Below are 15,589 nucleotides of genomic sequence, written 5' to 3' on the forward strand. Positions count from 1 at the left end.
TGGCAGGAGAGAGCTCATTTAGTCAGACCTTGCTTATAAATCATCATTATAAATGATTAGATTGGCCAACATTGCGGAAACCAGCGTGCCGCCATTGTCAGAAAAAAACAACAGCTGTGTGAAGACACTTGTCTTTGTTCGTACTTTTCAAACCTACTCTACTTTTCCAGGCGCAAGTAATTCATCATACACTGTCTATGCTTTTAAAAAAAGAAAAGGAGGACTTGTGGCACCTTAGAGACTAACCAATTTATTAGAGCATAAGTTTTCGTGAGCTACAGCTCACTTCATCGGATGCATTTCGTCTGATGAAGTAATGCATCCGATGAAGTGAGCTGTAGCTCACGAAAGCTTATGCTCTAATGAATTGGTTAGTCTCTAAGGTGCCACAAGTCCTCCTTTTCTTTTTGCGAATACAGACGAACACGGCTGCTACTCTGAAACCTATGCTTTTAAAGTGTGTATTAGTGTTGCAATTTCAATTCAAATTTCCACCCAATTACTAAACTGGCCACTCTGATGTAACTAGTTGACAGTGGAGGGGTTGGGAACATTGGGGGGGGGGAGTTACACCCCCACGGGGAGAGGTGTAGGGAAATCCCTGATTGGTCCCCATCACCCGGCTCAAGCTCCCTGCAGGGGGCGGGAGCTTGCAGAGCTGCCCGGCACACGTGGCTCGCGGCACAGCTGGGAAGGGGCCCCGCTTGCTGACGCCCCTGGCGGCTCCTGGGTGCTTTTCCCTCCCTTGCTCGCCGCTTTGCTTTATTTATTTTTTTTGTAGCTGGCGGAGGAAGAGGCGGCAGCCGCGCGTCGATGCGGCTGCTGACCGCAGGGAGCTCGGCGGCGGAGGAAGGAGGATGCGCCCAGCCCCGGAGCCAGCGCCCCGGGGCAGACCGGCGGCGGCGGCAGCAGAGCGCGCGCCAGGGCGCCCCCTAGGGCAGCAGCAGGGGGCGCATCGCGGGCAGCGCAGGAGCCTGGCGGCCGGAGGCGGAGGGCGCCCACGTGGGGCGCCTCCTAGGGGAGTCCCAGCGGAGGGAGGGCGCTCACCGCAGGCCGGCCCGTCTCATTTGGCCGGGGAAGTGCCAGGCGCGCCCAGCCCTCGCCGCGGGACCGACTGGAGGCGCCTGCTGGGGCGCAGGGAGCTCCCGTCGCGGGCACCGCCTCCTGCGGCTGGCCGGCTGGAGCTGGGCAGCCACCCCCCGACATGTTCACGCGGGCTGTGAGCCGGCTCAGCAGGAAGCGGCCGCCGTCAGGTAAGGAGAGCTTTGCGCGGAGGACGCGGGCGAGCCGGGGTCCCGAGCGGGCGGGGGGCACCTTCATTCCGGCGCCAGGCTTCGCGCGCGCGGTGTGAGTCAGCCCGAGCTAACCCCGGGCCGCGAACCTGCGCCCCCAGAATCAGCCCATGCCGGGCATGACTCTGGCCAGCACCAGCCTTCCGCCGCTGGGTCCAGATCGGAGGTGACGCCCCCCCGCCCCCGTCCCAGTGCAGATCATAGAATTTGCTCTTTGGATTTTTTTTTTTTTTTAAACCAATGATTAACCCAAAGTGGGAGCCAGGGGTGCTGGTGCCTCTCCAGACTCCTCTAATTTGCAGCCGCCTTTTGACCCAGGAAGCTTTGACTTTGCGTTGAGAAGACACAACCACTTCTTGCTGGTAGCCGCAAGCTGCTTCAAGACCAAGAGGAAGTTTAGCTGAAAGAGGAAGGATGGAGTTTTCTTTTTAGTGTGTCTGAAAAATAAAGCGCGCTGAAGTGGAACACGGAGCTCAGCTTCCAGATGTGCTTTGGTTTGTTAACTGTCTTGTTTTCTTTGCATATGAGTCATAGCTGCTCTGTGGCAGAGGGATGGCTACATGAGAAGAAACTGTAACAAACACCAGTGAAAGTAACAGTGCTAAATGACATCAGGTTCAAATAGGGCCTGAGTCTCAGAAGTGCTGAACCCCTACAGCTCCACTGAGTTAAACGAGTTGTGGGTGCTCAGCATCTCTACAAATCAAGTAGATAAAGTCTCATTCAGGTGCTTTAACCAGCTGGATGATACAGATGAATAGAAAGAAGGTATAAATGTATGGTTTCACTGTATCAACCTGAATTTGTTACTGCCTTTCCTCTGAGTTATGCATGAACAATGACAGCTGTTTATGAGGTTTAGTATGACTGTAAAAGTCCACTATAATTTCTCAAAGTATGCAATTGTGCAGTTCTAAAATAGCAAATACATGGCTTTAGCTGTCTAATTCTCATGTAATGGACTTGGTAATACTTACAAAGCGACTCAAAACAGGCAGTGGCCGAAAGCAGTGGTGGCAAGTTTCATATCTGAAACATGTCAGTGTATCTGGATTTTTACAATATTCAGATATAATTATGTTAATTAGACTTAAACTAACTGAGTACAGGGTATGATTGATGATTCATATTGCTGTAGACCTATCCATTGCTTTTAAGATGCTTAATAGCTCCCAGGACAAAGTGAACTTTGGGGGGGAGGGTATGTGTTTGCCCTCACTGATGCAGATGGACACAGCCCAGGTAGCATTTTCTGTCTTTATGCACCTTTTAACGCTTTGTATGCTTCTGGGGCTATAATATATAACTGATAGGTTATGTTTTAAGCACAAGATTCAGAAACTATAATTTAGGTGTAGCATAGTCTTTTCCATTGTAGACTCTCTACAGGAGAGGCTGTTGGATTCTGTTGTAGCTCCTACATCAACCAAAATTTTAATGACATTCTGATTAGATCATCTGTGTTAGTGGTGGTGACTTCCTAACCAGAAAGAACCTAGTTTGACTTTCAGATCGCAAGTTGACTTTGGAGAGCTGTCATCTAGAAAGACCATCTTCTTACATTTGGTAAGGAAGTCATTGACATGGAACCCCAGAATGCCATTTTTACAGACACAATTTCAGAATATTACAGCACTTTAATACAGAACATTTTACAACAGAATTTCACTGACACAGCAGGTTCAGTGGCTCAAGGAATTGAACATAACATATATTATTCTTTGTGGAATAGTTTGGATAAAAATAACAAACTGAGAATCCTGAGCACCAACATTACTTCTGGAATGTACAATAAGATTACTAACTTGCAAGTTCCTCATTAAAGCCTTCCAAAGAAAAATTGAGTCTGGCTTTTAGTCTAGGTTTTTTTGGGGTTTTTTTTTTTTTTTTTTTTTTTAAGTTCTTGGTGAATGCTTTCAGAGATGCTACAAATGCAGAACATACGTTTAATTTCCTTCCGTATAGTTAAAACTAGAATCCAATTGCCATCTGTTGTTGGAGACACTCAAAAGAGGATGTTAAGGCTTATACTTTGAATAAACCAAAACAGGCAAAGGACAACTCTTCATAGCCCATAGGTCCTTTAAAATACAGCAGCTACTAGAAAAAGTTGATCTATTGGACTCCTCAAGTGGCACTTGCGTACATGGAAAGTAAGGGAACTTTCCCTTGTTAAACGGAACAGTTAAGAACAATTTCTCATTGTTTCATAACCTTGGTTTAAGAGTAGCAGCCATGTTAGTCTGTATTCGTAAAAAAGAAAAGGAGTACTTGTGGTACCTTAGAGACTAACACATTTATTTGAGCATAAGCTTTTGTGAGCTACAGCTCACTTAATTGGATGCATTAATAAACCTTGGTTTAATTCAGGTTAATTCAGGACTGTTGCTTGTGAGTGGAAAGGCATTCTGATGATCACAGAGAAACGGTTAAGAGCGCTTTAAAAAATAAAAGGCCCATCTGTCAGTATTCACAGCTTCCCAAAGGACTGAGGCCTGATTCTGTGTGAAGAAGGAGCAAATGCATGTGGTGCAATCAAAGTTCTCTCAAGATAAGTTTATAGGAGAATGGGAAAGATTTTGTTAACTGTTCTGTGAATTGATGCTATTTGTTTAAACGTGAACAAAGGAAAAAAAGCTATTTATAAGATGCTATATGGGTACATACTTGGCTGATTAGCTGGTCATGTCTGCTGTCTTTTGTTAATAACTTTGCAGAAAACATATATGGAAAGGGATAAGCAAACATGCATCAAATGGCTGATGTAACATAGTTTTATAAGATGCACGAATTTTTGCTGTGTGATATGTTGCTGCAGGGCACAGTTTATTAAAGATTTGTTATATGTCTGTAGTTGCAACACTTCAGAATTATGGGTAGGATTTTCCAAAGTGTCTTTCTAACAGGTTCACAAAGTTTCCACTGAAATTCAGAGCGGACTTGTGCTGCTAAATCACTTAGGAGTGTGTGAAGATCTCACCCCATGTACTGAATCACCTTATTATTTGAAACAGTAAGCATGTAATGCTAATTGGTGGTTTCTTCTGTTTTTTTGCCACTATCCTTTCAAAGCAAGGTCCGGAGCCTGGAGTTCTGATTTGCTAATTAATGTTAGCATGGAACTTGTTTGTATAATACAAATATTTGCTATTTCAGATACTGATAGTGTCCAAGTGTGGTAGTTAGAACTTTTTAAAAAATTACATATGCCCTTTCATTTATCACTTATAAAAATATTTATTTACAAGGTGTTTTTGTATCTTGTGTAATAGTATTTTATGATGGTCAAAAATGGATCATATAGTATTGTTCCCTAAAATAATGCTGCAACTAGTATAACTTCCAAACGTTAGCTTTGTTTATACAAGCAATTGGCCACTGCACGTCATATAAGAAAATGCATTGTGATCCTATAGTCAGTGGAAGTTTTGTTGAAGTAAAGACTGTATGGTGGGGTCCTGCGTACAACTATGTTGTGAATGTTTATAATAGTATTTTCTCCACTTATTGGTTTCCTTGTCTGTTTAAAAGATAGTGAGTGTTTTTTCCACCAAAACAAGAAAGATCAGAGTTATTTTACATCTTTATCTACTACTGTACATTTTTATCTTCTACAAAAGTTCAAATAGAAAAGATCCCTTTTTCTGTAGTTCCTTTGCGGTCTTCTTACTGGTGCACATAATTATCTGCTGTTTAAAAAAGAAGTGAATTACTCTATCATTTGAATATTAGGTACTGGTGGCACTGGCAAGCATGCAGTTTGTGTGTAAACTACAGGACAGCATAATTGCAGGGCTTCTGATGGAATAAGATGATCTTATTAATGGCAAGAAGAGGGATAACTAAGGATTAGCATATTTCATATACTAAAATATATTTCACTGTTACATTCTAAAAATAAATTAGTTGTGAAGAATTGTATATAAATTCCACTACAAGTGTGGTGATTTTTTTTTTTTTCTAGACAGTTCAGTAGAACTTTAGTAGATAGAAATGTAGAGATTAGTCCTTTGGGTAAGGTCCAGGAAAACCTTTTGCCTATTTTAAGACATAAGGAAGTATTCTCTATATGGTACACATGAACCTGTTGAATCAGACGGATTTAAGCAATTGTGTATAGAGTGGAGAGCTATGATCCTATTGGGAACAATTCTTATAGTAGAAATATGTATGTGAGTGCCCAGTAACTGAGCTGAGGGGTGCCTTAGAACTGTGTACAGTGAAAAAACAGAGCTACAATGATTCTAATATTATCAGAAGTATTTTGGACCTGTTCCCCCATGGCCTTGTACCTTGTGTAGATGTTTACGCTTGTGTAGAAGGGGAAAAAGCCTATTATTTATAATGTGTGTTATGGAAGTGACCATTTGAAAATTGGGCCCCATTGTGCTAAGCTCTGTGCAACACAGTATTGGATCGCTCCTGCCCAAAAGAGCTTCTGTGAAAGTAGACAGGAAAGATAAAGGATAGGGGGAAAGGGAAGTAACATGCAAGCAGAGTGAACAGTGGTGGTCTGCAAATGTCATGTTAGTACTACAGTATTTTTGGGAGGGGTGGGGGGAATGGCGGAGTGGGTATATCTCCTTTAAATTTTTAAAATTCTTTGGGTATGGTTTAATGAGGAGGAGAATAGCTAAATGAAAAGATAAGAGAAGGGAGAGGGGACATTGAAGGTTAGGGCAGGGGAAAAGAAGGAGGGTAGGAAGCAGGGGAACTTAGAGGATAGGTAGAGTAAGGCTGAAATGAAGACTCTGAGGGAGGGGGTTGGAGTGAATGGACCGTGAGCACAGGGGAGACAAATTGTAGAAAGCAGTCTGATGACATTGTCTGTTCCTGCTGCAATTACTCCTTCTGGGTAGAGAATTTCTCTGGCCCAGGTGGGGCTGGGTCCTCAAGTTGCAATGGGGGAGGTTTAGATTGGATATTAGGAAAAACTTTTTCACTAAGAGGGTGGTGAAACACTGGAATGCGTTACCTAGGGAGGTGGTAGAATCTCCTTCCTTAGAGGTTTTTAAGGTCAGGCTTGACAAAGCCCTGGCTGGGATGATTTAACTGGGACTTGGTCCTGCTTTGAGCAGGGGGTTGGACTAGATGACCTTCTGGGGTCCCTTCCAACCCTGATATTCTATGATTCTATGATTCCCTGGAATTTCTTTTTGCCCAAGCTCTCATGGCTTGTTGAGGAAAGTGGCTGCCGCATCGGACTGTAGCCCCACCACTCCATGCCCACTTGGGGGAAGTTAGCATTGCCAGTGTCACCAGACTAGTGCAATCCTTGTGCCTTGTCCTTGCAGAGAGGCATCAGGTGGGGAGGAAACTCTTTGCTCCCTTCCTCATCCCCAGGGTAGGCCACAATGTGGTCTGTCATCTAGTGTTCTAGAGATATCATGGAAAATCAGAAGCACAGGTCTAGCTTGGGATTCTAAAGTCAGTCTGCTTCAGAGTCCTCTTAGAAGTGAATATCCATATTGCTTCTGCCATGCTTTTTAAAGAACAACGGACGAGTAACCATTACAGTCCATTTTGCATGGTACAGCAAAAGAAGACCAGACTAAAATCCGACTCCCATAAAGAGTATATCTAATAGGTTTGGTTCTCCACTGCTCTGCCTCCCTGTACTGCTCCCTGTAGTTGAGGGGTAGGCAACTTATGGCACGTGTGCCAAAGGTGGCATGCGAGCTGATTTTCAGTAGCACTCACACTGCCCAGCTCCTGGGCACCGGTCCGGGGGGCTCTGCATTTTAATTTAATTTTAAATGAAGTTTCTTAAACATTTTAAAAACCTTATTTACTTTACATACAACAATAGTTTAGCTATATATTATAGACTTATAGAAAGAGACCTTCTAAAAATGTTAAAATGTATTACTGGCATGTGAAACCTTAAATTAGAGTGAATAAATGAAGACTCGGCACATCACTTCTGAAAAGTTGCCCACCCCTTGTGTAGTCATTTACACTTGTGGGTGGAAAACACTGCCATTCTGATTTGGTCCCTGTGTACAGACAGTGGATATTTGCAGAACATGAGAATCTGACTCTATACAAGTAACAATATTTTGCACATTCTACCCCAGGATCCCAACATGCCTTGTAGACATGTTAATTAAATGTCACAACTCCCTTTTGAGGAGGGAAGTATTATTTCCATTTCCCCAAAAGGGAAACTGATGCATGGTGAAGTTAAAGTGCCTTCTTCAAGTTCACACATCAAGTCAGTATAGGATTGGGGGCTTACTTGGAGATGACAAAAAGAGAGATCACAACAGATGAAGGAGGGACATGCTAATGACATGGCTTGTATTTTATAGTATACTTAAAGTGTGTCCCCCACTTGCTAGGTTAATTTAAAATATTCTCCTTTTAGTCTCTATATATTTTATTGATTTGGCGCATGAGGGTGGGTTTCTCCTTCTCCTTACGCAGCGATATGTGAATGGAGTTTGTGCAACTTTAGATGCTTTCACCCTCTTGCACAGTTGTATTCCCCATGGAAAGGGAAACTCCTATGATAGATGCCTTGTGGAGAGTGAATGAGATTATTATGCTTTTACAAGCAGATGTCCATCTGACTGTTATCAGAGGGAACACATCAAAAGAACTCACCAAAGCCTCCAACAACCAAAAGCCACTTAGCACAATAGGCTTTTCTGGAATGCCAGTTTTCCATAGGCTTTTAGTCTTGGCATTTATCATTCTAGCTATCTGCTGATGTTTGACTCTCTACTCTGTATAATGCTTTTTCATTTTCTTCTTCTTTTTTTTCTTTTTGGACAACTATTATAATAGTTTTAGCTCCACACTTGAGGAAGATCCCTAACCTAGATCCAAATATGTATTGAGAAGATCCATATCTTTGAACACTTGCTTTAAGGTGAAATGAAGGACTTATAAAAAAAAAAAAAAACATGCCAATAAATAGAAATGAGATGCCAAACTGTTAATAGAAGAGGGGCCTAATCCTGTTCAATTTCCTTACACGAATAGTCCCATTGACTTCAATGGGCTACTTGGGTGAGAAAGGTGAGCAGGATTGGTTGCTACTACCGTAGCTTTCAATTACAAATGCCCTTTTTATATTTATTATTAATACGGTGTCATAAGTAAGAGCTTTATTGATTACAGTGGGATTTTGAGTGTGCAAGGAATGTGTGATTTGACTCCTAGTCTTATAATGTCTAGCAATCTTAGATAGGGTTTTAGGCCTGACCCTGAATGGCCAAGACTCCCACTGTCTTTATTGGAAGTTTTGGGCATGCAGCAGTCCTTGCTTACAGACAGCCCCCCAATCTGAAGCAAATACTCACCAGCAACCACACACCACACAACAGAACCACTAACCCAGGAACCTATCCTTGCAACAAAGCCCGTTGCCAACTCTGTCCACATATCTATTCAGGGGATACCATCATAGGGCCTAATCACATCAGCCACACTATCAGAGGCTCGTTCACCTGCACATCTACCAATGTGATATATGCCATCATGTGCCAGCAATGCCCCTCTGCCATGTACATTGGCCAAACTGGACAGTCTCTACGTAAAAGAATGAATGGACACAAATCAGACGTCAAGAATTATAACATTCAAAAACCAGTTGGAGAACACTTCAATCTCTCTGGTCACTCGATCACAGACCTAAGAGTGGCTATACTTCAACAAAAAAGCTTCAAAAACAGACTCCAACGAGAGACTGCTGAATTGGAATTAATTTGCAAACTGGATACAATTAACTTAGGCTTGAATAGAGACTGGGAATGGATGAGTCATTACACAAAGTAAAACTATTTCCCCATGGTATTTCTCCCTCCCACCCCACCCCCCACTGTTCCTCTGATATTCTTGTTAACTGCTGGAATTAGCCTACCTGCTTGTCACCATGAAAGGTTTTCCTCCTTCCCCCCCCTGCTGTGGGTGATGGCTTATCTTAAGTGATCACTCTCCTTACAGTGTGTATGATAAACCCATTGTTTCATGTTCTCTGTGTGTGTGTATATAAATCTCTCCTCTGTTTTTTCCACCAAATGCATCCGATGAAGTGAGCTGTAGCTCACGGAAGCTTATGCTCTAATAAATTTGTTAGTCTCTAAGGTGCCACAAGTACTCCTTTTCTTTTTGCGAATACAGACTAACACGGCTGCTACTCTGAAACCACACTCTCTCTGTGTTTGTTGTAAAACTTTTCAATTCAGCAGTAAAATACTTGGAGCCTTTCCAAGAAGAGGGACTGCAGAATGGTAGCCAGTGAAGAATCTGTTTCTATCTGGCCTCAGCAGCCTGCGGTTTAATAAACCCATCTCTTGGCACAATCAGTCAGATGTAGATTCAGCAGTTAGACCATCTCTTCCTTCTCCTCAGACTTCGGAACATTTGTGAGAATGCTGGCTGGCATATTAGTCAGGTACAACTCTGCACTCTGGAAAAGCTCCAATTGACTTAAGAAAATCAAAAGTAAACTGCCCGACATTAAGTGTTCTCCAAGACTGCACGAGACCATTCCACCACTTGTCTAGCTGCCCTCCCAGTAAAATGGTTTGATTTGTAGGCCTCGTCTCCTCCTAAACAAAGCATTGCTTTTCTTTCTTCATCCATGACCCCCGTTCTACCCTGAGAGCATTCATTTCTAAAAGAAATCTCATCTAGGCAGCTTACCAAGATTTGTCTCATAACTTCAGTGTGGGAGATCTAAACCAGCCGATAGCACTGACAGTGCCAGAAACAAGCTCACAGCCCTTTTACAGCTGAGGCTCTGGTAGTAATGTTCCATGTCCATAAGGCAAATTAACTCAGATAAGACAATGACATTATCCGCTCTTGAGTTCCCTGACTGTAAAGCAGCTTTTACATTTCTTAGGCTTTGTCTTCGCTGCAGGATTAGCTTGAGGTTTTGTCCTGAACCCAGCCCCCATCCGCACACGACAGTTTCTCTTCTAGCTCGTTCACTGGGCCGTCAGGCTGGGTTGAAGCTTGAGTGCTTCTGATGCTTGAACTTGTAATGCTGTGGGAATGCAGCTGCAGGAATTACAACAGCACATCAGCTGCTAATCAAATCGCTCTTGTTGCCTGAGTGTTCTTTTGCAGTGTGGTTGCTCCACTCGAGCTAGGTTAGTTTGAGTGGAGTAACCGGAGTGTACGGACTCTGAGCAAACTGTAGCAGCGAAGACAAGCTCTTAGCGACGATGCAGAATGGAGAAATACATGTTTCTTTTCAGTGGGATCACATCTCCTTTTAAGAAAGCAGCTACGACTTGAAGGTGTTGAGGAGGGTAGTGATGGGATCAGAGAAATGCACGTGAGACTATTCATTTTTTTTAAAGCTGGTTTGTTTACTTTTCAGAGATAAATGACAGCGATGGCAACCCAAGCAGCAGCCAACAAACCCTAAAAGGAACCTCAAAGTGGACTACATCACTAGAGAACCTCCTAGAAGATCCAGAAGGAGTGAAACAATTTAGGGTTGCTATCTTAACTATTAATGGTTGCATAGACTTTAAACAGCATTTGAAGCTTAATATGTATCCGCATTAAATAATGGTGGTGTACCAATGGCATGAGGGTATACATTTGTATATAACTAGATGTGTGAATTAAGCATTGGTGACAGAATAGTTGAGTTGGTGCATTTGCTATGCTTCTCAGATGGTATCCTCTGCCAACAGCCTATCTTTGGGTATAGGCTGAATGATTGGTTGCACCTTTCTAACCAGAAAAAAGATGACGGGCAATGTCATGGGTACAACAGGAGTAAGTGTTGGAAAGCCACAGTGGGCTAAACAATGGAGCAGGAGGAAACTTGGTCTTTTCTGAAATATTACCGTCTCCTGTCATGTAATATCCACTACTGGGGCCTGATCCTGTAACCCTTATCCATATAAATTATTCCAATGACTGCTACTGAGCAAGAGTAACTCAGTAGGGGCCTCATCCTGTGTTGTGACCCAGGCAGGTGAACTGAGCGTAGCTCCTTTAATTTCAGTAGGGCTCCATGTGGGATCAGCAGTCTGCCCACACAGATCACAATGCAGGATTGTGGCTCAAGAATGTTGGGGGTGGCCCATTAACCCTCAGTCTCTCAAGTCTTTTATCATGCTAATAATCAGTGTAACTATTTGCATAAATAAAAACTATTTGTTTTGAGTAATGATTTGCCCAATCAAACCCAGAGGCTGGAGTGAAGTGATTTTATACCTGACCACGCAGGAAAGTGCTAGTGCTATTACTAGACTGATCCAAATGCTTTTAGAATTCCTGGTGCCAGCAAATAATTTAATCTTTCTTTTTTCACATTTGACAGTGAAAATTGAACATCCCAGAACTATAAATATTTCAGTCGTTATTTTTATACACATGTTAAATAAATATATTTTTTTCCATTTTAAAAAATGCTTCTCGTTAGGAGGAATGTGGTTCGTTTAAACACTGTTTGGAGAGTGCAAATATATCTCTTGATTTAATTTACTTTTAAGATAATTTATTGTTACTGATGATTATGTTTAGAAGCACTTTCATTTGCAGTTTTTGCCAGTAAAGAATGTCAAATGAAAGTAGACTAGAATCCCAAGTGATCTATGAAGCTCATTAAAAGAGATCTGTATACTTATTACTACTGAGTATGTGTATTTCCTGCGTTCTTTCTGAGTAACAATTTTAAATTGATCAAGTTATTTAATGATGATAGATGCATTCTTCTCATTAGCTGGCTGGCGGAATTTAAGACTAAAATGTAGGTAGGCTAGTTCTTATGGATTGTATTTTTTAAAGCATTGAATATGTTGTTTGTTTATAATTCAGTAGCACCTGTTGGTCCCCAGCTGGTAGCCTCATTTTGTGCTGTACAAAAAATAAGACAGTCCTGGGCCCAAAGAGCATCTAGTTTCTACAGATTAATAGTGGGAGGGGAAACAAACATCTGAAAAATCAGATTCTAACATTGTACTTTTTTTTTTTCTTTCCTCAGGAATTTTTAAAGAAAGAATTTAGTGAAGAAAATGTTTTGTTCTGGTTAGCGTGTGAAGAATTTAAGAAAATGCAAGACAAGAAACAGGTATTTCCTTCAAAATTAAACTTTACCTGCCAACAAAGATTCCATGGTAGCATTAGGGGATATAACCTGTCTCCTACTTGCGTAGATATTCAGCTGTATTTCATGTATGTACAAACAAATATATTGAAGGAATGTATCAGAAATCATCAAAACTAGAGCTAGTTGTATCTAGCTAGTAAAACAAATTTTATTCTGCATCAGAATGAAAAGCCAAAATTGATATTTCCCATGAAACAAAAATTCCAAAAAATTTCAATTTGGAACCACTGAAATGTTTTGTTTTTGATAATGTCTAATCATTGTTCTTTGATAAGTGAAAGATGTTTTGTTTTAATAATGGTGTAACTTTACTACATATAGTGTATTATATATAAAATATTAAATATATTGTAATACATGTAATTAATTATTTTACCATATAAAAATTGAAATGAATCAAAACAAGAAAGTTGAAACATTTTTACGTATCAAAATTAAATGTTTTGACATTATGGAACTAAAACAGTGGAAACCATTTATTTAGACTTTTCCCCCATCAAAAATTTCTTCAAAATCAACATATTCCTGTGAATTCTTTAGATTTTGACTGAATTGCATTTTTGACAGAAAACTGTTCTATTGAATATTTTTTTTAGTCAGCTCTAATCATAACCTCTTTCTGCTGTAGAGGTGCCAGTCCTGCAATTAGATTCACATGAGCACAGGGGTCTAGCTGCATTTTCTGATTGCGGGATCAGAACCATGTTATGTGGAATCAGGCCTGAAATGTTTACTGGGTTTCTGTTTGTTTGCTCCTGTAAATATTGGAGAATGTTTTGACAATCAAAACGTGTAATTTGATTGTTTTAGGCTGAGACGTCCAAAGGAAGTTAGATGCCAGAATCCTATTGCATGTCAGTGGGAGCTGAGTGACTAATTCCCTTAGGCCTGTTTGAGAATCCCAGCTTTAGACTTTCTATGTGGATATCAAGGGCTAAATTATGGCCTTTGTTGCTGGATGAGCACTTTGCAGCTGGATAATTCAAGTGGTGGTACTCTGCTGGCCAAAGGAAGATAGGGGTAGGGAGTTTACTGAGCAGAACTCTTTACACCTGCTCTAGAAAGGTGCATGTACACTCCCCATTGTGCCAGGAACCATCAGAAACAGGAGGGAATGGGGACACAGGTCTCATCCCCATGGTACCCTTAGTACCATGAAATTGTTAACCTTCTGAGGAAGTTTTGCAGTTGAAAGTCTAGATCCAACCTTGACTATGATATTCGTTCTCACAAGACACAGGAATGACTATAGATCAAGGCTGGTTGAAAATTTTTCCATGGAACTGTGTTTTAGTGGAAAATTGGGTTTTCATCAAAATTAATTTTTTTTTGAAAAGCATTTCCATTTGCCAGAAGGTGGGAATGGGTGACAGGGGATGGATCACTTGATGATTACCTGTTCTGTTCATTCCCTCTGGGGCACCTGCCATTGGCCACTGTTGGAAGACAGGATACTGGGCTGGATTGACCTTTGTTCTGACCCAGTATGGCCGTTCTTATGTCTGCTTTCCACAGGAAATTTTGATATGTCATAAAAAGAAAAAATGAACAACTGAAAACCAAAATATTTTTTTCAAATTTCTGCCAAAAAATTTTTTTGCAGGAAAGGAAACACATTTTTTAACCAACTCAACAACAGACCTCACCATGCATAGAACTACCCGGAAGTAATGTCTTGGGATTGGTTTTCCCTCAGTAAGGTCTATGTATACACATATAGATGGACACACTCAAAACAGAAACAACTAATCAGGCTGTTTTTCCTACAGTCTGGAAAGAAGAGAGAGATTGGGCTGATGGGGGGATGATTGTTTCTATTTTAAATATTTCTGTTCTGTATTTGGGGAAAAACAAATGATACAGTCTCATCATATGGTGATGACACTCTTTCCATTCTGTTAGTATCTCTGGAGGATGTGAAACAGAAGCTACTAAAGTTTGACATTTTAAAATCAGAAGCTCCCAAAAACTTGCATCCAAGAGCCTGCTGGATCATTAATGTTGATTTTTAATAAGTCTTGGAGCCCTAGGGAAGTTCCAGAAGACTGGGAAAAAAAATAATGTTGTGCTAATTTTTAAAAAGAGTCAGTGGGATGACCATGGTAATTAAAGTCCTGTTAGCCTGGCCAACATAATGGAGTGGTTGATATGGGACTTGATTAATAAAGAATTAAAGGAGGGCAATGTAATTAATGCAAATCAACATGGGTTTATGGAAAATAGATTCTATCAAACTAGCTTGATATCTTTCTTTGATGAGATTACAAGTTTGTTAAAGGTAATAGAGTTGATGTTATATTTAGACTTCTGCAAAGGATTTGACTTGGTACTGCACAACATTTTGATTTTAAAAAAACTAGACTAATATAAAATTAAGATGGTACATGTTAAATGGGACTCAAAATTTAATTGAAAAGAGAGACTTGTCATCACGTGGGTGTGTTTCCAGTGGGCTCCACAGGTATTGGTTTTTGGCCCTATGCTATTTAACATTTTTATCAATGACCTGGAAGAAAACATAAAATAATCACTGATAAAGTTTGCAGATGATACAAAAATAGGGGGAGAGGTAAGTAATGAAGAGGACAGGTCACTAATTCAGCGCGATCTAGATCACTTGGTAAACTGGGTGCAACCAAACAATATGCAGTTTAATATGGTTAAACGGATACATCGAGGAACAAAGAATGTAGTTCAGACTTACAGAATGGGGGACACTATCCTGGGAAGCAGTGACTCTGAAAAAGATTTGGAGGTCGTGGTGGATAATGAGCTGAACATGAGGTCTCAATGTGACACTGTGATGAAAAGAGCTAATGCTGTCCCAGGAAGGATGCATAAACAGGAGAATCTCAAGAAGGAGTAGAGAGGTTATTTCACCTCTTCATTTGGCACTGGTGCAACTGCTGCTCTTTTACCATGTCCAGTTCTAGTGTCCACAGTTCAAGAAGGATGTTGATAAATTGGACAGGGTTCAGAGAAGAGCAATAAGAATGATTAAAGGATAGGAAAATATACCTAGCCATAGACTCAAAGAGCTCCATCTATTTAGCTTAACAAAGAGAAGGTTAAGGAGTTACTTGATTACAGTTTATAAGTACTTACATGGGGAACACACATTGAATAATGGACTTTTCAGTCTTTCGGAAAGGTACAACCTACAATGGCTGTAAGTTGAAACTAGACAAATTCAGGTTGGAAATAAGGTGTACAT

The 15,589-nt window shown here is 41.0% G+C and overlaps 1 protein-coding gene across 3 annotated transcripts in view; it reads left to right on the forward strand.

The window, feature by feature from the left end:
• Positions 1–654: 654 nt before the first annotated feature.
• The window catches only part of RGS10 (regulator of G protein signaling 10), a 30,834-nt gene continuing 15,899 nt past the window's right edge, over positions 655–15,589 (forward strand). The window contains exons 1-3 of one of the 3 annotated variants that reach the window (XM_043518821.1): positions 655–1,253; positions 10,630–10,748; positions 12,250–12,336. In XM_043518821.1, the coding sequence (XP_043374756.1) occupies positions 1,205–1,253; positions 10,630–10,748; positions 12,250–12,336 (255 nt within the window). In that variant the 5' untranslated portion in view covers positions 655–1,204. Of the gene's footprint in view, positions 1,254–3,423; positions 3,446–10,629; positions 10,749–12,249; positions 12,337–15,589 lie in introns of those variants that run through there. The other 2 variants (XM_038411097.2, XM_043518820.1) reach the window with 2 other exon arrangements.

The sequence above is a fragment of the Dermochelys coriacea genome, chromosome 7, assembly GCF_009764565.3.
Source record: "Dermochelys coriacea isolate rDerCor1 chromosome 7, rDerCor1.pri.v4, whole genome shotgun sequence".
Lineage (NCBI taxonomy): Eukaryota > Metazoa > Chordata > Testudines > Dermochelyidae > Dermochelys > Dermochelys coriacea.